This window comes from Petromyzon marinus, chromosome 47 (assembly GCF_048934315.1).
Source record: "Petromyzon marinus isolate PM22_M1 ecotype Great Lakes invasive population chromosome 47, UKy_Petmar_22M1.pri1.0, whole genome shotgun sequence".
Classification (NCBI taxonomy): domain Eukaryota; kingdom Metazoa; phylum Chordata; class Hyperoartia; order Petromyzontiformes; family Petromyzontidae; genus Petromyzon; species Petromyzon marinus.
Window position 1 is genome coordinate 3,155,025 of NC_133713.1, and position 24,300 is coordinate 3,179,324.

The 24,300-nt window shown below is 50.7% G+C and overlaps 1 protein-coding gene across 1 annotated transcript in view; it reads left to right on the forward strand.

The window, feature by feature from the left end:
* Nucleotides 1-1,020: 1,020 nt before the first annotated feature.
* The window catches only part of LOC116952528 (phospholipase D1-like), a 35,612-nt gene continuing 12,332 nt past the window's right edge, over nucleotides 1,021-24,300 (forward strand). Inside the window, exons 1-18 of the mRNA XM_076074272.1 lie at nucleotides 1,021-1,244; nucleotides 1,779-1,847; nucleotides 5,496-5,632; nucleotides 7,867-8,003; nucleotides 9,674-9,819; nucleotides 11,232-11,337; nucleotides 11,726-11,791; nucleotides 13,083-13,141; nucleotides 13,801-13,893; nucleotides 14,543-14,701; nucleotides 15,207-15,356; nucleotides 16,555-16,638; nucleotides 17,213-17,294; nucleotides 18,006-18,116; nucleotides 19,866-20,075; nucleotides 20,481-20,928; nucleotides 21,326-21,448; nucleotides 23,497-23,615. Of these exons, the coding sequence (XP_075930387.1) occupies nucleotides 5,500-5,632; nucleotides 7,867-8,003; nucleotides 9,674-9,819; nucleotides 11,232-11,337; nucleotides 11,726-11,791; nucleotides 13,083-13,141; nucleotides 13,801-13,893; nucleotides 14,543-14,701; nucleotides 15,207-15,356; nucleotides 16,555-16,638; nucleotides 17,213-17,294; nucleotides 18,006-18,116; nucleotides 19,866-20,075; nucleotides 20,481-20,928; nucleotides 21,326-21,448; nucleotides 23,497-23,615 (2,226 nt within the window). The 5' untranslated portion in view covers nucleotides 1,021-1,244; nucleotides 1,779-1,847; nucleotides 5,496-5,499. The remainder of the gene's footprint in view (nucleotides 1,245-1,778; nucleotides 1,848-5,495; nucleotides 5,633-7,866; nucleotides 8,004-9,673; nucleotides 9,820-11,231; nucleotides 11,338-11,725; nucleotides 11,792-13,082; nucleotides 13,142-13,800; nucleotides 13,894-14,542; nucleotides 14,702-15,206; nucleotides 15,357-16,554; nucleotides 16,639-17,212; nucleotides 17,295-18,005; nucleotides 18,117-19,865; nucleotides 20,076-20,480; nucleotides 20,929-21,325; nucleotides 21,449-23,496; nucleotides 23,616-24,300) is intronic.

Here is a 24,300-nt window from a genome sequence, read left to right on the forward strand (position 1 = left end):
GTGATGTGTAGACATGACTTGTCTACCGGTAGCTACAGCTTAGCAGGTTGGCTACTTCCGACACCAGTTGTAGTGAGTCCAACTGAGTCGCAGACGTTGTCTTGGGAGCAACAATATTTATTACACCAACTCAACACGCAACATAACGTAACCTACACTTGGGTGTTGAATGCCCATCTAACCACGCTACGACAGAACTAGACACGGTTCGCTATCCTGGTCTGGACAACGAGCTGGGTCCCAGACCGCGTGGCTAGAGGCTTCTTCAACCCGACATGGATCTTCGTCACCAACAACCCGACGAACCCCGAAACCTCACGGGGCCCCCGTTATATCAGCCTGGGCTGGGGCTGGCTCTGCCCCTCGCCCCGCCCACCTTCTAGATCTCTCGAAGGCTCCCGAGAGCTCCTTTATACCACGTGACCGCCCAGCGGCCTCCGTCCACCGGTGGCCCCCCTCCAATATCATCCGGTCACATGTCGGCAGGTCAACCAGCGAATCATGCCCCTACGTAACCCTGGCTGGCTGACACTCTCTCGCTCCCTTACCGGGAGCCCGCACCGCACACTGTACGTGGTGCCTCCGCGCTGACCAGCGCTCACCCATGCTCCGCTAGGGCTGGTACTACGTCCAGTAACCAGGCTGCACATAATTATATTATCCGCCGTGGCTTCATAAGCCCGGCACCACACAGTGACATTCACAGTCACTGCATTAGCGTTAGCTGTGACGGTAAACACCGTGATACAGGGGACTCTATCCGGAATCTCTGTGGGCCGATTTTCCAACGAGGCAAACCCAACTGATATAAATCTACTCACCGGGATTGTTCAGGCCACGGGGACACCGGTACATTTGAGTGACACTACCTTTAAATGGGGAAAAAGTCAGGGAGACGCAACATGAAAATGGGACTGCCCTGAAATAACACAGGGGGCGGGGGGGGGGACTCCTTTGAGTGCGCGTCACTGCACAAGCACCCCCCACCCCGGCTCAAAAAAGAGGAAATTAAAATCGATACTGGCGAGTGGACGAATTTGACAGTGACTCGCAGTCGTAAGTTGGCACGGCAGTCACCTCGGCTGCATGCAGCTGCCTCATCAGCCACCTCGTCCAGGGCACCTCGTCGCCAATTCTCAGTTTCTCCCGCTCGCTCAGCCATCGAATTGTTAATTTGTGGCGCATTGGACCTCCCGACATTGAATCTTCGAATGACCACACCTGCCGTCTCCTGCGCTATTCACGTGAGTGCATTGCGGTTGGTTTCTTTATCAATTTAAGTATCGTCATCATCATGGTTATCAGTCGTGATCAGTCCACTGTTGGGATGAAGCCCTCCGCAATGCTGGGGTCAACTCACAAATGCATCGCTCCATCACGTACCGCCTGTGTCGTTTTAGTTCACGTGGTTTTGGATTGTGTGTTTGTTGTGCACGTTGCACGTGATGTCAGTGTTCATGTCTGTGCAGGATCATTCCTCAGTTGTAGATGTGTCTCGCCGTTGTCTCGGTGATGTTTCAGATTATGTATGACGATTTTGTGATGAGTAATGGGTAGAGTTGTTGCTCCTAATATGATGTTGTAGCTTGTTACAAAAATGTTTCCCTTCCCCCCTTGGTTTCCTCATCCCGGCACACAATACCCAACCCCTCCGTGCCGACAGGGAGAGATGGCATCCCATCAGTGGTGTGACGTTTGCAGGGCGCATGCTTTAGACATTAAAATACTTCATACTGTACAGCCGAGGCTTAATTTTACACACGATGTTCTTTTTCCAGAACGCTACTGCTAAGCTGCTTACTTGGAGTCGTGATTAATGGCGTAAGGCACTACAACTACAGTACAAGGTACGCATATGCAAAATAATGCGATATTATTGTACCCTCTCTTCAAGTAATCGTACGAACACGTCTATAAAATGAAATGCATGGCATCGTCGCATTACTATCGGGGACAAAATATGGCAAGCCGGATGTGACGTGCCAAAGCAATTCCCGTCAATTCGCGAAATTAATCGTTCTACAGCACTTCGGGCAAGGTAGCTCCAGCGAGCTCGACCACCTCTTCCCAGGATATTCCAAACAATGAATTGTTTATCGTGTCTCTCTCCAGTGCACGTTTGGTGTTCTCTTCGCGACAGCGAGGGAGATCGATTGTCTCTGGTCGTGTCTCTTTTGTTTTTTCCCGGGCAGTCCGAGCCTCTTGCCTCCTGGTGGAGCTAGTCAATGTCAGTGATCTCGGCAGGTACACGTCGCCCAACAGCGTCTCTCGGTTAAATAGAATGCTGGGGCTGGGGCGTGGATAGTTTGACGGAATCGTACATTGAGTCGATCGATAAAGGCACGTGTGGGCCCTGTTGATCTATAGGCTTCCCGTTGGGCGGGCCAAATGAATTGTGGCGAGGCTACGCATCCTGCTGCGGTGCAGTAGCGTGTCTGCCAGGACAGAAATTGATACGCATGGATTATGTAATTCTTACCATCACACGTTTCCCTTGGAAAGTGCATTGCTGTTTTTAGCGATATGGATGCTGATGGGTAGCTGTCAGGGCAAAACACCTTTGCAAGTTATTTTTGCTCAGGTGTGTTTGTCTCCATTCAGGCCGGTTTGCAACGGCGTAAGGCCTTTAATAATAGCAACGCAAGTTAATATTGTTGCGTTCATACTGGATAACAATTATGAGAGCGTATGCCAATAAATAAACGCTTTCAGGCTAAGCGTTAACATTTTATGGGCCGGAGGGTAGAGGAACTAGCAGGAGAAAGGCCCTGTGAGTCCGTTGGTCCTACCAGGCTTTCACCTGGAAAGTCCCTTGAGATGGAACATCTTATTTTTGCAAGGGTGTCAATTGACATTGGCATCGCACGTACCCCCGATTAGCACAATTGGCTACGTGCCGTGCGAAAGAAGTTCAACATGCATAAAACTCATCATGGCACGTATAGATTTGTGATTTGATTTAGCTCTTCACACTCACGTGGGGAAGTTATATCTGAAGGCGTGGGTGGGTATTGCACAATCCCCTCTGAGTGCGTGCGTGATTCACTGGTCAGGAAGTGGAAACAAATTGGCCAATATATTAGTGGAATGACACTGTACTATAATGTACACCCTCTGCACACTATACCTCTACCATGCCTTATTTTTCTAAATTGTAAACACATCAGGCTGAACGTGTTTAGCCATTAACCCAGTCCGTAAATCCGTCTGTAACAAGAGGACGAGGTGGTGGGGAGGGGAGCACCATACATCTTGTGAGGTTGATGCGATATGAGGCAGCCAGTAGTTAGTTAACCCGACTGCAAACTTGGCCACATTGATCATCAATAAGGGTTTGCCCAAAACTTAGGAGACACAACCCAGAGGCGAGGAACATTGGGCCAGTTTCTCTAAGCCCTCTCATGATCCCGCGGCGCTCGCCGACCCTTCACAATGACGAGTCGAAGTGAGAGGAGGTCATGTTTGTACTTGACCCTGGCTCTTCTGCAATCGAGGTTGTGCTGGTATGGTCAGGCTCCAGCTTGGCACGGTGAGGACATGTTTTCCTCCCTGTGCGCTGTGTTGCAATACAGTCACCCCGGTTTCCTTCCCGGTACGAACTAAATGAGGCCCGCTTAACTCACAGCTGAAGACAGTAGTGAGATTAGCTCCCAAGCTGAATGTTTCTGTAACTTAATCTTTACAATGACCTTTTTTTTAAATAGATATAATCAGGTCAATTGCTTTACTATTCCAGCAAATCGCCCGATGATGCTGGATGTAATTACCACCGAAACGTCGTACTCAAATTGTAAATGTCGTGGATTTACTCTCCAACACATCGGTGGGCTGAAGTAGTAACTAATTGGCGTTTTGTTTACGTGACAAATCCATTACTAATTGGCTGTGTCGGGTTGTGGACAGTTACGACACATTTATACTTACGCGATCTAACCTAAATGCCTGAGCCGAATTTCATAACAGGACATTTATATATTGGTTTTTGCTTATGCAGTTTCCTTCTGTAACGTGACTCATTGCTCACATTTCTATTTGTATCACTGCTCCTTTGTTTTATGCTCAGTTTAACATGTAGTAGGACTTTCACGACGAATATTATCCATAATAGAAGTTATTTGGGTTAGATTGCATGAATATAAATGTGTCATTAAACCCACCACCACTCGACAAAGCCAATTAGTAAGGTTTGTCACGTAAACAAAACGTGCCAATTCGTTATTAGATCAGCACACCGGTGTGTTGGAGAGTAAACCTACAACATTTACAATTCGAGTACGATGTTTCGCCGGTAATTACAACCAGCACCATCAAGCAACAGCCAGAGTTTAATCTTGATTTGAAGCTTTCGTGACTGCAGGAATCCATACTCTTTGGTTCGTTCGGTAAAGTCACGTAGGTAGAAATAAAATAAAATTCTACCTTCGTGACTTTACCGAAAGAACCAAAGAGTATAGCCAGAGTTTAAATTTACCGACCTCTATTATATGGATTGATTATGGTATTGCTTTTGTAATTGTTGTGACCAACATCACTCTTGCAAAACAGACTCACCCTGGTCTATTGCATTCTCACTTTTCACCCGGTTAAGTAAATTCAACATGAATAGACATTTAGCTGCCCAATGCGCAGATACTTCCCTATCAGTCACCACTCACTTGAAAACAATTCTTGATTGGGGGTGGCAAAAACCTGGTGACATTCAACTAAAAATCCCCAGGTCCGCCCATGATATTTAACAACATCTGCTCGGCACAACAATCTCGTCTGACCAGGCATGGGATGGCTGTAATACTAAGTCAAGAAGCTTGACTTTCATCCCCGTGCCAAAGCCTTTGATCAAACTCCGAACAATTATGACCATCGTACAAGGCACAAATGCGGCCGAAGTTAGAATCATGTTGTCATACCTGGGGGGGAGCACCCAGTTCCTACCTCCGCAAAGATGTTTTTCGAAGGTTGACAGCGCTGCGCGGGTCCAGAAAGGTTTGGAATCACTACACTAAGCCATATTCGCAAGAGGAAGTTAATGATGATAATAATTTCAACTTGTAACGTGCCGCACAGTATTAGCTTGCTCTCACTGAGAGAGAACTACTCATAGGCGCGAGGAGGAACCATTAACAAGCTGGAAGGCAGCAGCCAGGCGATGAGCCGGTGCTGCCAACAGTTTCCCAAGCTCTGCGGTCCTCTATATATTGAGGTGTTATTGGTCAATTAATGAGTCTTTACATGTGGGAGGAAACCAAAGCGCCCAGAGAAAACCCATGCGTGCGAGGGGGCAACACTCTATTTTATACAGATGCAATGGGTGGAGTCCACATTTGCTGTACCGCCTTCTCCAGGCAAGCCAGGGTACGGGCACCTCCTCTCCGCTCGCGGGAGTTTCACAACGTTGCTGCATCCCCGGCGCTGGATCGCAGGCGTGCTTCACCAAAGCGTCGGTCACACGTGCCGCGAGTTCAAGAATCGATTTTAAAATCGGTGAATTGTTGCAGGACGATGCAACGCCCCGTGGGGCTTTCTCGCTCTCCCGCGAGCAACGACGACCGCATCCTGCCCGACGAGGCCTCTGATGAGGATCTCTCTGAGGCCCTCTCCGAGTTGTCCGAGCTGTCGAGCCCGCTGGCCCACGGTCAGTGACCACCGACACGGGGGGGCTCCGCCTGCTCCGACGCAGGAGAATTAAACGAGAAAGTTGGTGAACGCCACGCATCTCATCGCCGATGGTGCATTCTTTGATTAGGCAGAGATTGACCAACCGATACTGTAACTTCCTGCAATCGGTTTGATTAAGCTGCCATATTCAGCCCATATTCTACCTCTGGAACAGGTCAGAAATATTAACACTATTAAGACTCTCACTTCAGTGAAACAATCCGCTCCATTACTCTAGAGTATTAACTTCATGGCCGTTTTAACCAGGTCGACCGTATAAAGAGCCCATGCAGGCTCAAGTGTTTACCTGGTGACTGTTAACTTCTGGATTACTTTCTAAATTCTCCACCGTACTTTGCCTTTAGAATTCCTCACACTCTTAAAGACGGATTGCAGTTGAGTGAAACGAGACATCACAGCGATAAACTTCTGATGCGGTTGTCTGGGCTTGACCACGTGAATGTGAAATTGTAGTTGTTGCTGCTCTGCATCTACATCAGCCATGCGAAAGAAAATAAGTGAAACGTACATCTCCACCGAATCTGACGGCATCGATCATTGCATTCACAGCGTCGGTCCGAGCTGACCCCAACGAATGTTTAACGTTTCGCCGTTTACCAATGAGGGCTGCGGGAGACCCCCGCACCTCTGATTGGCATGATTTACTACCTACGGTGCGACAGAAGGTCAATATATACATATGTAGTGCTCGATTTCACTCGGACAACTTTTGTCTTTCTTCGAACACCGCTCTATTTCCAACTCTCCGCATGTCCTCAATATTCCACAGTATCCATGTCGCCACGGCTCGCTCGCCGTGCTTCACTCGACTCGCTCGCCACCTTTGTCTCTCCACTCCCCACTATCACTGCGCTTACTCCACCACTAACTTCTTCGTCTCCGCTCTCCGCTATCACCGTCACTATGCTCTCTCCACTGCAAGCTACTTCGTCTCTGCTCTCCGCTATCACCGTCACTATGCTCTCTCCACTGCTAACTGCTTCGTCTCAGCTCTCTGCTATCACCGTCGCTATGCTCTCTCCACTGCTAACTGTCTCTGCTCTCCGCTCTCACCGTCACTATGCTCTCTCCACTGCTAACTACTTCTCTTCTTCAGCTCCGCTATCGTTACGCTCTCTCTACTGCTAGCTGCTTCTCTTCTTCAGCTCCGCTCCAAACTCTGTCTCAAACTCTTTCTCCAACTCCGTCTCCAAACTCTGTCTCCTAACTCTGTTTCCAAACTCTGTCCCCTCAGCTGCTCCACGTCTTGCCTCGTCCAGCCCCCAACTCCAACTCTCCACTCCCGACTCCAACTCTCGAACTTATCCCCGCTCTCATTACACCCCCAATTAATTAACCCGCGTCCCAACGGCGTTCCGCGTGCCCGTGCACCTGTTACCTCGCCAGACTTCAAGACGCCACTCCAGCCTTGACAACAACACCAACCAATCACCGCCGTCCTTGGCTCCCCCAACTTAATTGCCCTAACATAACCTGTACTGTATTTGCCTTCGCTACAGGCTGACCCAACATGACCCGTAATGACTTTGCCTTCACAACAGGCTGACCCCACATAAGCCGTACTGTCTTTGTTTCCATGCAATCACACTGTTTGCACTACGCACCTTCCTACTCCACTACACATACATACAGACCGCGAGGATGTAAGTGTACAATGAACGTGCGTCCATTAGTCCATGCGTTTTCTTGTTTCTTTGCAACGGTGTTGTACATTCGAATCCCCTAAGACCGCGGTTCTCAATCGGAGGGAAAGTCTTTCAGCAGGCGGGGCAGGCTGTGGCATTGGTTACCGTGCCGGAGAAAACATTTGCAGCGATGCATGCTAATGCACAACATAAAAACAAATGTCTTCCCAGAAAACTTTTGACTCGAGGTGTGGACATGTGATCTCACTATGTTGTGGTCTCAGTAAACACGTGGGCGTTTTCTAAGCTGGACAATGGTACAGCAAATATGGGGGTGGGGGGGGGGCACAGAGACCAGTGACCGAGATTGGAGGGACCTCCATACCAAAAAGGCTGAGCCTCCCTTAATCAGCTGGCTGTCCAGTTTGTAAAATTTTATCCTTCTGGGTTTTTCTGCCACCGCTGCCGTAACGCATTTCTCCGTTTCATCGCCCCCCCCCCCCCGTTCCAACCCCGCTCCCGCCCTGTTCTAAACCCCCCCTCCCCTCCACTTTGACGCTGCTAGGGGACGCGGTGATCCCCTTCACAGCCGCGTACCGCATGCTCCCCTTCCGCGCGCCCGAGCGCAGGGTCTTCCTCCCCGGCGGAGTGCCCGTGCGGGCACGCCTGGCGGCCGTGGAGCGCATCACCTCCACCGCCAAGGTGCGGAGAGACGAACGGCGCCCGCTCTGAAGAGAGAACATGACACCAAAATGCTCCCGGTCGCGGCTCTGCTACTCGCCGGTTTAAATTCGCCTCCGCGCTTGATCCGGCTCATTTTCACGTCCCGGAATTGAGAATTGTCGGTTTTGAGCATGTGGGCCGACGAACGTTGACTCCTCTGCAGCAGGGCGAGTAGGAAAGTGTCACCCGCTGCTGGACCCGGAGGTCACTTGAAAAGGCCGGTAATATCAGCTAATACGTGGGCAGCTCTCCATCATGAAGGGTCGTACTGCTCTGGGGAAGATTCAGAAGTGCCGAGTCGTCTACGATTCCACGTCTCACGCCACGGTACCCCTCCCCTCCCTCCCTGCCTCCCGCTGCCCCCGAATGGAAGGGGAGGAGGTGGTTAGATTGGATATTTAAAATAAACTTTAGTGTTACAGGTGGCACAAGGTCAGAGAGGCGCTGTTGAGATCCTGGTTTCCTACCAGGTTTTAGCCACCTCTCATGGACTTGGTTCTCCACTGTTGTGAGTTGATTATATTATCTGAACGTTCAATATTATTGCATGTAAATCACAATTGGATGCTCACCTGTCGATTCTGTGACACGTACCCTAAATCAGTGTTGATGTTTCTGTAACATAATTTAACGGTTTTTTTGTTATTTGTCCAAGGGAACTTTCATTTCAGGAATTTTTTTATTTTAAGATTAATTTGTGTTGATGGAGCATTTTCGATTTCTTCTGAAACGCTGTCTTACTACTGACTTCGCTCTGTTTTGTGCTTTTGCTTCTGTCATTTTGTTGACCCCAGGTCACGCTAGCAAATGAGACTCAATCTGGTCTCTTGAGTTCTCACCTGAAACACACCATACGTCCCCCCCACCCCACCCCTCCTCACCCCACCCACCCCCACCTCACTCCACCCCATCTCACCACACCCCATCCCACCCCCACCTCACCCCATCCCACCTCACCCCATCCCACCTCACCCCATCCCACATCACCCCATCCCACCTCACCCCATCCCACCCCCACCTCACCCCATCCCACCTCACCCCATCCCACCCCCACCTCACCCCCACTTCACCCCATCTCAGCCCACCTCACCCCATCCCACCCACCCCCACCTCACCCCACCCCACCCACCCCCACTTCACCCCATCCCACCCACCCCCATCCCACCCCCACCTCACCCCATCCCAGCCCACCTCACCCCATCCCACCCACCCCCACCTCACCCCACCCCACCCACCCCCACATCACCCCATCCCACCCCCACCTCACCCCATCCCACCTCACCCCATCTCACCCCACCCCCACCCACCCCCACCTCACAGCATCCCACCTCACCCCATCTCACCCCACCCCCACCTCACCCCACCCCACCTCACCCCATCCCACCCCCACCTCACCCCACCCCACCCACCCCCACCTCACCCCATCCCACCCCCACCTCACCCCATCCCACCCCCACCTCACCCCATCCCACCCCCACCTCACCCCATCCCACCTCACCCCATCTCACCCCACCCCACCCAATCCAACCCCCACCTCACCCCACTCGAACCCCACCTCATCCCACTCAATCCCACCTCACCCCATTCCACCTCACCCCACCCAATCCCACCTCACCGACTTGCCGCGTCGCTGCATTCTTCACGGGCAGATGCTGAACCCCAACGTCTACAACATCAATCTGGAGCACGGAGAGTTCTGCTGGAAGATCAAGCGCCGCTTCAAGCATTTCGTGATGCTCCATCAGGAGCTCCTCAGATTCGACATGCTCCTCAAGATCCCGCTTCCTACCAAGACGTAAAAGGACAACGATCAGACACCCTCCCGTCACGCACTCACGCCGTCTGTCCAGAAACTAAAAAAACACCCATCACGTTCTGGGGCTGCCTTACTTCTGTAATGACTCCGATGACAAGACTATAAGTAGAGCCACTTTTATATATCCCTCACCCCCCTTTCTCAAACCTTCTTGTCCTTGTTTTTACCTCTAGCCAATCCCCGTCCTTTCCCTTTAACGAATTATTTATGTTTTCCCGTTCAACCGCCTTATTCTCCAGTCCCTTTAAAGTCTGCCCTCCCGACCAATCACCGTGGAGGCCTCTTTCCTCCAATCGGAGACCGTTGTTTATTTTTTAAATAGCCGTTTAGGCTGCAAATTACTTGGGGTAATTTTTCGTTCACTGCACTTCTGTCAGTTAATTTAACCTCGGACTAAATCATCGCCCTGAATGCGACTGATGTTGTCTGATCTCAGACGCTGATCAAGGTGCCAGCCTGCTTAGCACTGGGTGTGACCGCAACACACCACTATACACAATACAGACATACACTTTGTTTACACTCGGCAGACTGTCCCAGTTCGTCTCATGGGACTGCCCCAACCGTCTTCAACAATAAACCACGTGCTTTGTCTCGTGTGGGTGTTTGTGCGTGTGATGGAGTGGGGAGCGGTGGCGCATCGGTTGGCGCACTGCGCTACGAACCCTGAAAGTTGTATCTGGTGCAGTCCTGCGCCTGCCCTAGGTTCACTTCGGCCTCAAACAAGTAGCTGGTGCAGTGTGCGGACATCATCACTCGGGAGACAACAGAAGTCAGGTGGTGGTGCTGCCCGCACCACCACCACCTCATGTGCCATTCCGGCCTGAATGGGTGCTTGCTAACAGATTGTTAGGGCGAGTCCTGCTTGCAAACAAATCTCGCCCCAACAGTCTCTAGAGAAAACGATGAGTTTCGGATTGAAACATTTCACATGTTTAAAAGACAATTTCGGAGTTTCATATGCGTCACAGTGCGTGCTATATTGGCCGCGTGACACAACGTATTGTTGGGAAATCGTGATTTCCAATTGACCCGTAAGATCAGCGGAACGTTCGGGTTGTCCGCGATTTCGTGACTACGTCTGACTTTTTGGAATTTTCAGATCAAAAATCTCGTGTACACAGCTTTGTAGCGGTACGACACCGAGTTTGGTTCCCGCTCACGGCCAACACCAGTGACGATTATCTGAGCCTCGCCTCGGTCGATTCAGCCTCACAATTAGGACCTGGTTCGGTGTGTAAACATCGCCACTAGGGAGACAAAGGTGGCTGGGCGTGGTGCTGGCCACCCACCTGCTCGTGTGCCATGTCGGCCTTCATAGGCGCTCCTCGCTAACAGCACTTGCCCCAACAGTCTGTTAAGGCTACACGGGGCGGTCTTTGCCTTTGCAGTCACGTGGAGCTCAGGAAGTCCGTCAAAGGGCATCAGAAGCAGGTCCCCGCGTTGCCACGGCGACCTGGCTTCATGGTAACGGAAGAGCACATCTCCACCGGCAAGGTGAGGCCAAGGATCACAGGGTTACAGAGACCAATCTCCCTGTACATTGCTGCTGTACTCGCTCATCACCATGCGTCTCCCGTGTAAAATATCCGTGCAAGTGGCTTAACGGGATCGTCCGTGTAAATTACCTTGCCGAGATCACACAAATTATATTTCTCCTGGACCTAATCAAGAACATCATTTATCTGTCTCTCCATTCACATGACACCACGGGTTTAATTTTTTTCCCATTTGACACCGTCCCTCAAGACGTTCCAATCTCCTTGTCTTCCTTGCTCAGAGGCCAGGTTTCTGCCACACACAACTCCACACTTGGGTCCTCGCCAGTCTCACCTTCGCGTGTGGTGGATGGTAATCTTTACGTTTTATGTCCGTCAATTCGCAGGACTTCTTACAGGAATTCCTCACCAACCTTCTCAAGCAGCCAATCTACATGAATCATCCAGCTACTGTGAGTATCCAAAGACAAAGTTCCCCCGTATAACCTGAGCAGTCTGTTAGGGTGAGTTCCATTAGCGAGTACCTATGAAGTCCTTCATGTGACGCGAGCGGGTGGATGGCCAGCACCGCGCTCGGCCGCCTTTGTTTCCCAAGTGGCGACGTTTACACATCGCATCACGTACTCATTTAAGACTGAGTCGACCTCGGGTAGTCCCAGGACTGGTTCAGCTAAATTGTCCCTGGTTTGAAGAATAAGAATAGGTTTTACCCTTTCTGACAATAAAACTTCAAATCTATATTAGGGTGTTAAGATGTTAAAACACCAAATAGACACCTTTTGCAAGGAATCATGTCTGCATTAACCACACGTACTTGTGGTGAACATGCAAACAAACACGCTCTGATAATTATATAAGCATAGTCTTTCAAACTGATTGGCCTACATCAGAGACAGCCTTCTTTATGGCCGTGTCTCACCAGTGTCAAACCAGAGAACGTCAAAAGGTGAACAGTACAAAGACAATGCCACACGTATCAGAGCATTTATAACTCGGGGTGAGCAGCTATATCATGGGACCTTTTTTGCCTGCATCAAAGTATGAAAAATAAGAATAGGTTTTACCCTTTCTGGCAATAAAACATTATAGATATGTCCCTGATCTGTTTGCCTTGGTGAAAAAAAAAGTTACAGCAGCGCATCAATCATTGCAGACACAGGAAAACAACATTCAAGTTATGCACCATTCAAACAACATCGGCAGGTACTGCACATCAAAGCTGAAGCACCAAGTCCGTTAACCACATGTGCAGCGATGCAGTGCATTTTCATGAATATATAACCACAAATCGTGCTGGGGGTGGTTCGCTAACCACAGGTGTAAATAAAGAGATATCTTAAATAAAGGAGGGAATTTTAAAAAAATGAATTCGATATTCTGACTCCTACGGAGAGCTTCCCAACACTTTATGCCTGGTCTGTCGCCCCCACTGATGTCCTCTTCTTCCACCCCCCCCCCCCCCCACAATGTGTGCAGATTATACTAACTATTGTATGTAGGATGTGTAGGCATGTATGCCTGCAAAATCTATTTCTTTTTTAAAGGGGAGTGATTTTTTTTGGTTGGGGGGGGGTGGGGGTTCCACTTGCTAGAACTTTCTGAAAGGTTCTTGTAATTTAGGTGACGGACAAACAGAATTCCGGGCTTCAATAATAGCCCAGGGCAGGGAAGGGATTTAAAGCCAAACCCACAAGAGTGAGCTCGTTCCAAAACGTGTTTGGTGCTGTGACCGCTGCCGCTCAGATGGAGTTCCTGGAAGTCAGCGAGCTCTCGTTCATCAGGGACCTGGGCTCCAAGGGATTGTGAGTTCTGCTTCTCCAGCGTTTCCCTGGGACTTTCCCCGAAGTTCCCGAAGCAACCCAAAAAAAAACTGATCAAACGTGAAATTCCATTGAAATAATAACATAATACCTTTGATATTTTAAGGGAGATTTTGCACCTGCTGGAGAGACCTATCAAATGCTGGTAGAAATATGACGTACAAATACGTTCATGTGAATAGTTCTGAGCCTACACGGTCAACGCATACATGTACAACCCTTGTGCGATCAAACTTTAGCGTCAACCAGTGTGAGGTTACGCGCCAATCGTTTATAAGGCTCCACTTCTGCCCTCGAGGCACACGGTTCCCCACCCTATTCCCTGCCCTTGCTGCCTCATCGCTTCAGTAATTTTATTTTAAATTGTCATTCTCGTTGATGAAAAGAAACTGGTCATATTTTATTTTTTACGGTGTATGTATGGCAAGCAGCGTCGTTCATGCAAATGACATCTCGCGATGTTGCTGTAGAATTTGCGATGAACCACAGACAAGCGGGAAGGCGGCCAGAACCGTCGCTAACTTTGCCCAAGCTCTGCGGTCCTTTTGGTATTGTCGGTAGCTTCAGTAAAAATAACAACAACAAAAACTGACACGTGGGAACGGAGCGAGCGCTGACGTTTGCGGCCGCGTGCTCCGCAGGGAGGGGACCGTGGTGAAGCGCTCCGGGGGCCACCGCATCCCGGGCCTCCACTGCTGCGGCTACCACAAGGCCTGCTACCGCTGGGCCAGGCGGTGAGCGCGTGTGGGGAGCGCGTGGGAGATGGGTTCAGCGGTAGCGGTTAGCGCGCTGCGCTACGAACCTGACGGGTGACCCGGGTTCAATTCCCGCTCATGGCCAACACCGGTGACGATCATCTGAACTGGTTTTGGGCCTCCGCTCGGTCGACTCGGCCTCAAATGAGTACCTAGTGCGATGTGTAAACATCGCCACTGGGGAGACAAAGGCGGCCGGGCGTGGTGTTGGCCAACCACCCCCTCGTGTGCCGTGCCGGCCTTCATAGGTGCTCGCTAACAGCACTTGCCCCTACAGTCTGTTAAGGCTATATGGGGGATCTTTGTTGATTTTTTATGGGGTTGGCACACGCTGCGCTACGAGCCCGACGGCCCGAAGCTTGATTTGGCCAACATCGGCACGAATGTCTGAACCGGGTCCGGGCCTCCGCTAAGTCGACTCAGACTTAATTTACCACCGTGGCACGGCGTGTGTAATGCATCGGGGAAATGAAGGCAGCCGGGTGTGATGCTGACCACCCCACCCCCTCGTGTGCCGTGCCGACCTTCCACAGGTGGCGGATCGCCAACAGCACTTTCCCCCTGACCGTCTGTTGGAGGCTATTCAGGGGATCTTTTTCTTGTCTTCGTGTGATTTTTGCGGCACAAGATGGCTGGTGGTGAAGGACTCGTTCGTGCTGTACCAGCGGCCCGAGGACGGCAGCGTGGCGTCCGTGCTGCTGTACGACCGTGGCTTCTGCGTGAAGTCGGCCGCCGCAGCCGCCCAGGTGGACGTGCGCCACGGCCTCGTGCTGCAGAACCTGTCCAGGCGAGCGCAGCAGACGCGGAGACCCCGCGGCGACGCCACTGACGGCAACGAGACTCGATGTCAGCTGTGAACATTGTTACAGCTGCGAACGACGATGATGACGACGACGATGGTGATGGCGGCTATCAAAGGGATGATGACGACGATGATAATAACGATGGTGATGAAGATGACAATGGTGGTGAAGCTGACGATGGAAATGACGACGGCAATGATAACGATGGCAGCCGTGAAAATTATGACAATAACGATAATGACAATAATTATGACAATAACGATGATGACAATAATTATGACAATAACGATGATGACAATAATTATGACAATAACGATGACAATAATTATGACAATAACGATGACGACAATAATTATGACAATAACGATGACAATAATTATGACAATAACGATAATGACGGCGACGACATCGACGATGGCAACGACGAAAGTGATGCGGACGACGACGATGACACAGATGCCGTCGCGCGTGCCTCGGTCTCGCGCGCAGGTCCCTGACCGTGCAGTTCCCCACGTTCAGGCAGGCCAACTCGTGGGCTTGCTCCATCGGGGAGTTTGCGTCGAAGCACGGCAAGGACTTCCTCTCCGACAACCGCTTTAACTCCTTCACCCCGGTCCGCGAGGGAACCCTTGCCAACTGGTATCCGAATCGACATCGGAGTCTGTTGTTTGTACTGCAGGAGGAATCCGATGAGCTATAAAAGCTCCTTTTCACGGATGTCCAGTAGGGACACAGGGTCAGAACGCTACAACAACAAGCAATATGACAATACGATAGGAGTCCAAAGTATAGGAAAGGTATGCAAATCACTTTTAAAAATATACAAATAAAACGAAACTATGTTTAATTTTACCAGTTAAAGGCCACTGAGCTATCCCCTTCTTTTTCACAAGTGATAGCTCAATGAAGTGGCTTATCATCACATGGAATATGTATATCAGCAAAATAATCTAAATAATGTACGGCCGTGTCGGAGCACCTCTGTGTTTGATTTAAAGCAGCCACCAAGGCTGACTCTGCGTTGTTGTTGGTGACCAAGTAAGTGGCTTAGTGGTCAGAGGGCTCGGCTGGCAGCACTGAGATTCTGGGCTTGAGGTCAAAGCCACCCATGTTTAAACCGGGTTCTCTAGCGGAGTGAATTAATGGTCTCGGCTCAAAAATCCCATCGTATTCGATTGGGGTTTCCAATTATTTTGGTAAAATTTCAGCTCAATATAAAAGAGTCAGGTTGCCATGAGATACTTCTTGAGTTGTCTTCAATGCTGGCCACATCACGGACTTCTCATTTTATTATATGAATCATTCCTACAGCCCTATTTCACAACCTCTGCTGGATGAAGGCCTTTCTACACTGTCAGTGTTTGAGGTTGGTGACCATATTTCACCACACTGGTCATTGTGGGTTGCTGAAGGTGGATGTTGGGGGTTGCTTGGACACGGTTCAGATATCACCTGCCACTGATGTTAGCCGTGGCAATATATTTTATTTTTACTCTGGTCGCTAGGTTCATAGCGCAGTGCGCTAGCCACCTCACCCGCAGCTCCACTTCAGGGTGTTAGTGAGGATTTGCTTTTATGTAGGGCGCTTGCTGCAACGCCTCAGCAACTCAAAAGCACCTTACATCCCGTCTCACCTCAACCTTTGCAGTGCCCAGCTACAATCTCAGAATCTGTATTTATACTGCAGGAATCCGGCGAGCTGTAAAGCTCTTTTCCACAGTTGTCCAGTAAGACCTGCCGAGGGGAGCTCGGACACGTCCTCCCTTCGCCCGTCGCCGCGGGTTCAAAACCGCGTAAAACCTCGGGGGTCGTGTCCGGCATGGCCGCTGTCCCGCAGGTTCGTGAACGCCGCCGGGTATTTTGACGCCGTGGCAGTTGCGTTGGAGGCCGCGACGGAAGAAATCTTCATCTGCGACTGGTGGTGGGAGGCGCGGGCAACCGGTCACGCACACACACACGCGCTCGCAGCCTACTTGCGCTGTTGGGGAAACTGTTATTAGCGAGCGCCTATGATGGTTGGCACGGCGCACCAATGGGGTGGTGTGGCTAGCACAACGCCCGGCCACATTTGTCTCCACAGCGCCGATGTTTTTATTAGACACCGCCCCAGGGTCCTAACTTAAGGTTGAGTCGACCCAGGCAAGGCCCAGGACTGGTTCGTATACGTGCCACTTTCGTTACTTACTGGCCGAGAATTAAACGCGGCCTGCCCGGTTTGCAGCGCAGCGCAGCTAACCACCACTCTGCTCACATTTGCACAACTGTGAGTGGGTTCGTTACGATTCCTGACGACGCGCTTTGTCTTTGCCGCGCAGCTACTCACTTCAGGTGTGAACAAAGCAGTTGGCGGGCGACGAATAAGTTGCGTGATTTCGAAAGGAGCGATGCGCTTGTGCTTAGCGGTCGCTCGGGTATAGACCTGGCCTGAGAAAAGCGTGAACATCAAATTTGACTGATGACTGGATAATGTTGGGATTTGATTGCCTCTCATGCAGGCTAAGCCCAGAGATCTTCCTGCGGAGGCCGATTGTGGATGGGAACACGTGGCGCCTGGACTGCATTCTCAAGCGCAAGGCGGTACATTGATCATAGATCGTCGCATTGACATCCGGGTCAGAATCACACGGATAATACCTTGGATTGGTGTTCCCTCATTTGAATGGTTTTCTCTTTTTTTTCCCCACCAGTTTCCTTACAGTTGTGCAGCTCGTAGTGCATCACCGCATGTTAGACAATGGCCCACTGATGGGGGTATCACAGAACTACTTCTGAAATCCCTTAGATGGGCGCTGCAATTTCCCACGTGCCCAGCTGTAGAGATGTTTGTCGCATGGCAGTCATGCTGATATTTTAACATTTTCAGCGCTGAAATTTTATAGAGACCCCATATTTAACACAACAATTTTGTGTGTGCTGAGACTCTTTATTGAATCAATTAAATTACATTGATGTCTCGTTGCTCCCCACACGCAAACTAAATTTAAACAAAAAGTAGCAAATCCTCAATCAAATTTTCAACACAGAACCAAGCCAAGTCATCAACTCGTCTGGGAGGTAAATCATAACACTCTGCGGTGGTGATGCTGGCGGTGATGATGGTAGCAGTGGTGGTGCTGTTGGTGGAGGTGGTGAAGGTGATGGTGGCGGCGGTGGTGTTGTTGTTGATGATGATGGTGGTTGTGGAGGTGCTGACGGTGGTGATGGTAGCGGTGGTACTGGTGGTGGTGTCGATGGTAATGGTGGTGGCGGTGTTGTTGTTGATAATAGTGATGGTGGTGTCTCATGCAGGAGCAGGGAGTACGAATCTTTGTGCTTCTCTACAAGGAAGTGGAACTCGCTCTGGGCATCAACAGTGGTTACACCAAGAAAACGCTCATGGATCTCCACCCCAACATCAAGGCAAGACCCTCCCCCCCACCCTGCGCTCCTGGGTGATTTGTGATCAGTAAAATACCTCCAAGAAGCAGACACCACAGAACTACCTCTGAGATTCCTTCAAGTTGCCTCGGGTGCACAAAGTAGGGGGCAGCCTTTTCCCACCTGTCCTGTAACAGTAATGTTTGCTGCATGGCAGAAAAAAACTATATTTATCATTCTCAGAGTTGCAATTTAGCCAAAAATTCAGAGCAAAAACAAATTAAATGGAAGGTTATTTTTGTGTGCATTCATTGGTGACCGGGATGAGACCATCAACTAATTGCACAATCTTTATGACTCTATCGATGACTGTAAGTCTATGGCCTCTACGTGAGTCTACGGGTCTGTATGTGAGTGCAGGGGCCCAGAGGCCAATTCGGACGTCTGATTGTTGCAAGCATGTCATGGTGTGGGTCCGGCTGGACTCGGCAACTAGCCATTGAAAAAAATCACCTGTACTGTGAAGACCCTGCACCTGTACTGTGAAGACCCTGCACCTGTACTGTGAAGACTCTGCACCTGTACTGTGAAGACCCTGCACTTGTACTGTGAAGACCCTGTACGGTGAAGACCCTGCACTTGTACTGTGAAGACCCTGCACTTGTACTGTGAAGACCCTGCACCTGTACTGTGAAGACCCTGCACTTGTACTGTGAAGACCCTGTACTTGTACTGTGAAGACCCTGTACCTGTACTGTGAAGACCCTGCATCTGTACTGTGAAGACTCTGCACCTGTACTGTGAAGACCCTGAACTTGTACTGTGAAGACCCTGCACTTGTACTGTGAAGACCCTGCACCTGTACTGTGAAGACCCTGCACCTGTACTGTGAAGACCCTGCACCTGTACTGTGAAAACCCTGCACTTGTACTGTGAAGACCCTGCACCTGTACTGTGAAGACCCTGCACCTGTACTGTGAGACCCTGCACTTGTACTGTGAAGACCCTGCACCTGTACTGCGAAGACCCTGCACCTGTACTGTGAAGACTCTGCACCTGTACTGTGAAGACCCTGCACCTGTACTGTGAAGACTCTGCACCTGCACTGTGAAGACCCTGCACCTGTACTGTGAAGACCCTGCACTTGTACTGTGAAGACCCTGTACTTGTACTGTGAAGACCCTGTACCTGTACTGTGAAGACCCTGCACCTGTACTGTGAAGACCCTGCACTTGTACAGTGAAGACCCTGCACTTGTACTGTGAAGACCCTGCACCTGTACTGTGAAGACCCTGCACCTGTACTGCGAAGACCCTGCACTTGTACTGTGAAGACCCTGTACTGGCTCGGCCCATTTAGAAACATCACGCGTTTTTAAGTACTTGTCTGATGTAAATTTTCACGTGATAAGCCGCTTCGTTCAGCTATCATTTGTGGCCAATGTTCCTTCTGAAAAAGAAGCTCATAGCTCAGTGGGCTTTACCTGATAATATAAAAATATTTAGTTTTATTTGCATACTTTTTTTAAAGTTATTTGTTTACCTTTACTATACTTTGGACTCTTATCATATTTTTTGTATTGCTTTTTTGAAAAATAGCTTCATAGTTCATCGAATCCCTCCAGTATAAATAAATATTCTGATTCTGATGTTGGTGAACAAAAATGACAAAAAAATCCGAAGGTCACCTCTGCAATTATCCTCGCGCTAAACGAGCTCTCGGAACCGGCAACTCACCGCAGCGCCATGACCCAGCCGGTGAAACCCGCCCTCCCCACGGACGCGGCCGCAGGTGATGAGACACCCGGACCACATGTCGTCCACGGTGCTGTTCTGGGCGCACCACGAGAAGCTGGTGGTGGTGGACCAGTCGCTGGCGCTGCTGGGCGGCATCGACCTGGCGTACGGGCGCTGGGACGACGAGCGGCACCGTCTCACGGATGTGGGCGACGTGCACCGGACACCCCAGCGCAGCCCCTCGCTCTCGCGTCGCGAGTCGCCGGTGAGCGGGGGGAGGGGCCATTAGGGATGGGGCGTACAGGTGAGGGGGGTGTGGGCCTTACCGCGAGAGTATACAGGTGAGTGGGTGTAAGCGCCCGCAAGAGATCGTCCACCGTGGAGATGGAGCGATGAGATTGGCTAGTGTACTGGTGCTGGATGCATTGTGGGAACTGTGAGGTTGGAGGTGGCAGGGCCATCCAGACGTTCCTGGAGGCACGGGGCAGAATGCCACATGGGACTCCTTTATTCATTCCTCTTTTGTGTGAGGCCACTCGCTAGTTGCGGTGTCTTAAGGAGGCCTCATCCAGCTGATCGCGATGGTGACGGTGATGGTGAGACGAGTGGGTTGATGTTTGAATGCTTAAATGAAGGAGTAGATGACTTTACGAGCGGTTGGTCTCGGCAGTCGATGGTGACGACGGAGGTGGAGCAGCGCGAGGACCTGGAGCGGCGCGAGGAGGTGGAGCGGCGCGAGGAGGTGGCGCTGCACGAGGCATGCGTGCCGGCGAGCTCTCTGGAGGGCGCGCTCCGCATCGTTCCGTCGCCTCCACCGTCGTCGTCGACGATCACGACACCAGCGGTGGTGTCATCGTCACGGGAGCGTTCCGAGAGCAGCGCAGGGTCCGGCGGGCGCCCGGGGCCCCTGCCGCGCATGCTCCCGGGCCACCGCGTCCGAGAGCGCAGCGGCAACCGTGGCGCAGACCGCGGCGTCGCCTCGCGTGGGTCCCGACCGGTGACAGCCAGCGCCGTGTTTTATTCACTGCTGGTGCTGTTGAGCTACGCCCTCCACCCTGCCCCGAGATATAAAGAGATACAGAGAATCGATAAGGGAGATAAAAGAGCCATAAGATATTAAGAGAGCTGGAGACGAGAGATGCAGTTTGTTGGTGAAGTGGCCCGCGAGCACATGCTGACATTATTACATGGTGCCACGGTGGTTCGATGTTAACTACCTCGCCTGGTATGCAGGAGGTCGAGGGATTTGAACCTGACCCTGACGCCTGTATATTTGGAGTTTGCATGTTCTCCCCGTGGTCACGTGGATTTTCTCCGGGTCGTCTGGTTTTTCCCTCCACATTTAGAAACGTGCGCTTAGGGTATTTGGCTGCTATAAAGTTCCACATGATGAGCCAATTCGTTGAGCTATCATTTGTGGCCAGGTCGCTTTTGCGAAAGAGCTACATAGCTCAGTGGGCCTTACCTGGTAACATTAAAAAATAATTTGGTGGCAGTACTGCCCAGTCTGTTAAGGTTATTCGGAGGATATTTTTGGCTTTGCAGGCTCGGTGTGTGGTGAAGAACGTTTCTGGCACGGGAAAGACTACTGCAACTTCATACTCAAGGACTGGGTGCAGCTTGACAAGCCTTTTGCCGGTCAGTGTCTCTACTGCTCCCTTCTCAATCCGCTGCTGGATGAAGGCTTTCCCGCACTGTGTCGGTCATTCAGCCACAAGGGGTTGTCTGACCATACTTCACCATGCTGGTCAGTGTGGGTCGATTAAGGGGGCCGCCCAGGACTGGTTCGGATATCACTCGCCCACAGATACTGATCGCGGCCAGGAATTGATCATCATCATCAGTCGCAGCAGCAGCAGCCATGATCTATTCACTGCTGGATGAAGGCCTCCCTAAGCCGCCACCACCTCTTTCAGTGCATCCAGCAGTGGATCGACGAGAGGGCAGTATGCAGGGTGACATTTCTAACAATTTTTTTCCAGCTTGCTGGTAGACTGATGGACAGTAATACCCCGATTTACGCCTCCCCCTTTTACGTCATATCTCAAATACGCCGTCACTTTGTGAATACCACTACGACCTGATTAGCGTCGCCTCAACCCCACACTCGCGCCACTGACAGCGTCGCCCGTCCTTTCTCGTTATCTGTCGCCTCTCAGCCTTCGCCTCCACCGTACCCTGTAAATCGCTTTGATCGACGTCGTTTTGATATTCGTAGTCGCATCTTTCACGGAGGCATCCCCCGACGTAAACTGGGGTGCTACTGTCTTGTGTCGGATGACGAATAGCCACGGCCATTGCGAAGAGGTGTCCTCGAATTTGTGTGCTGGAAAAACATGATGATCCATATAGATATACGTTATACATACCCACTAAAGTAATAATCAAAGTCCATAATTTTATGGCTGGTGCAAGTTTTACCAGAGGACTATCCCACAACGTGGTACTTTTTCGATGTAAAGCTTTCGTGACTGCAAGGATTCATCTTCTTTGGTTCTTTCGGTAAAGTCACGTAGAATGAGAATAAAATAATAAAATAATACAATAAAATAACACAATAAAATTCTCACGACGTCGTGAGAATTTTATTGTTATTTTATTTTTTTATTTTATTCTCATTCTATGTGACTTTACCGAAAGAACCAAAGAAGATAAAAAACGTGGTACTCGTTTTATCGATCCCAGAGGGATGATGGGTTGAGTCAACTCGCAACCAACATTTTAACTCGCAACCTTCCGATTGCGAGCCCACCCACCTCCCCCGCCCGCCCACACTGCCGCTGAGCCACCTGGCGGCCGGACACTCAAATTCAAGGGCGCGGTAGAGAAAACAAGACGTCGCATTCCAACGCCTCTGTAAGAAGGAACACGGAGGCTCAGCACACGGGGAAAGGCTCTCTTTATTGACACGTCCAGCTCCCAGTCTCAGCCACCATCCTGTCCTGCTTCCCCCTCCTCTCTCTCTCTCCCTCTGCCCCCTCCTTTCAACTAATCCCTGCATTGCCTCCTCTCCTCCCTCTGAAATGTTTCCACCCCGTCCATGGATGTGACAGCTCTGCTATTTTATGCTATTTTGCTAAGGGTGCTTATAACACCCTTTCACATACCTGTCAACCCATACGGTTTAGCCGTGTTCTTGTACATGGAAATAGAGTTTTCAGGTCCATACGGCGTACAGCCGTTTCAATACGGGCACATTCCTTTGTCTATTTGTTTGTGTTTCTCCCTTGTGAAGGCACTTTGTAGGATGAACGTTGAGATTTATAAGGGCATGGGATGACCAATAAGGTCCGAATTGGTCTGTAATAAGGTAGGCACTGATAAGGGTTTGATATCTATGGCGCGGCTATGTTATGAAATTTATAACTTCTTTGCACCTCTACACAGCTCTCGGCGATCTCAACGCACGTCTGAAATTCTCCCCAAAGCTCTCCGCTACGAGACACCGAGCCATCGCTTTCACGACCTTCGGTCTTCCTGCTGAAAAGTAAACGGCAGTTCAGGGGTGGGGGGGGGCAGTGTGGCAATGATTGTGGCATCTATAGATGGATCGCCCTGCATATATTTTTTTCACCGCCCGAGTCGCTGAGCCAGCTCCCCGCTAGTAACACCAACAACGGGGGGGGGGGGGGGGGGGGCTCACCGGTTCACCGCGTCGGTCGCCCGGCTGCGGCTCTGCCCGGCAGACTTCATCGACCGCTACAAGACGCCGCGCATGCCGTGGCACGACGCCGGCGTCGCGGTGCACGGAGCGGCGGCGCGGGACGTCGCCAGGCACTTCATCCAGCGCTGGAACTTCACCAAGGTGCGCCCGCCACTGATGACGACGACGACGACGGTGATGTTGATACTGCTGCCCACTGATGATGATGATGTTGTTGCTCCTACTATTGCTCTCGCTTCTATTGCTACAACATCTGCTGCTACTGCTTGCGGTGATGGCATCGCCTTTACAGGAACACCTCTTCACAATTCTGGCAAATCGCCCGATGATGCTGGTTGTTGTAATCACCAGTGAAACGTCGTACTCGAATCGTAAATGTTGTGGGCTTTCTCTCCAACACACTGGTGTGCTGAAGTAATAACTAATTGGCACTTTTTGTTTACGTGACAAATCTTACTAATTGGCTGCATCGGGTGGTGCCGGGTTATAACGACACATTTATATCTAACCCAACATTTTTTTATGGACCGCTTCTACTGCTGCTACTGTTGCTGCTTTCACTTAACATCCTGTTGCATCTGCTGCTTCTGCTGCTACCGCTGTGGCATCTGCTACTGTGTTTACAATTTCAGGGAGGCAAAGGGGATGCAAGGGCTGTCGTACCTCCTGCACGCACCCTGTATGTTCCCTTGCTCTGTATGTCTGGAGGAGGGGTGAGCAACAGGTTCCTCTACTGAAGGCCAAAGAGGACATTCAAATACCTTTGGTGGACCACACATTAACACACACCGTAGCGCTAACAACTGAGATATAATTAGTTTTGCTG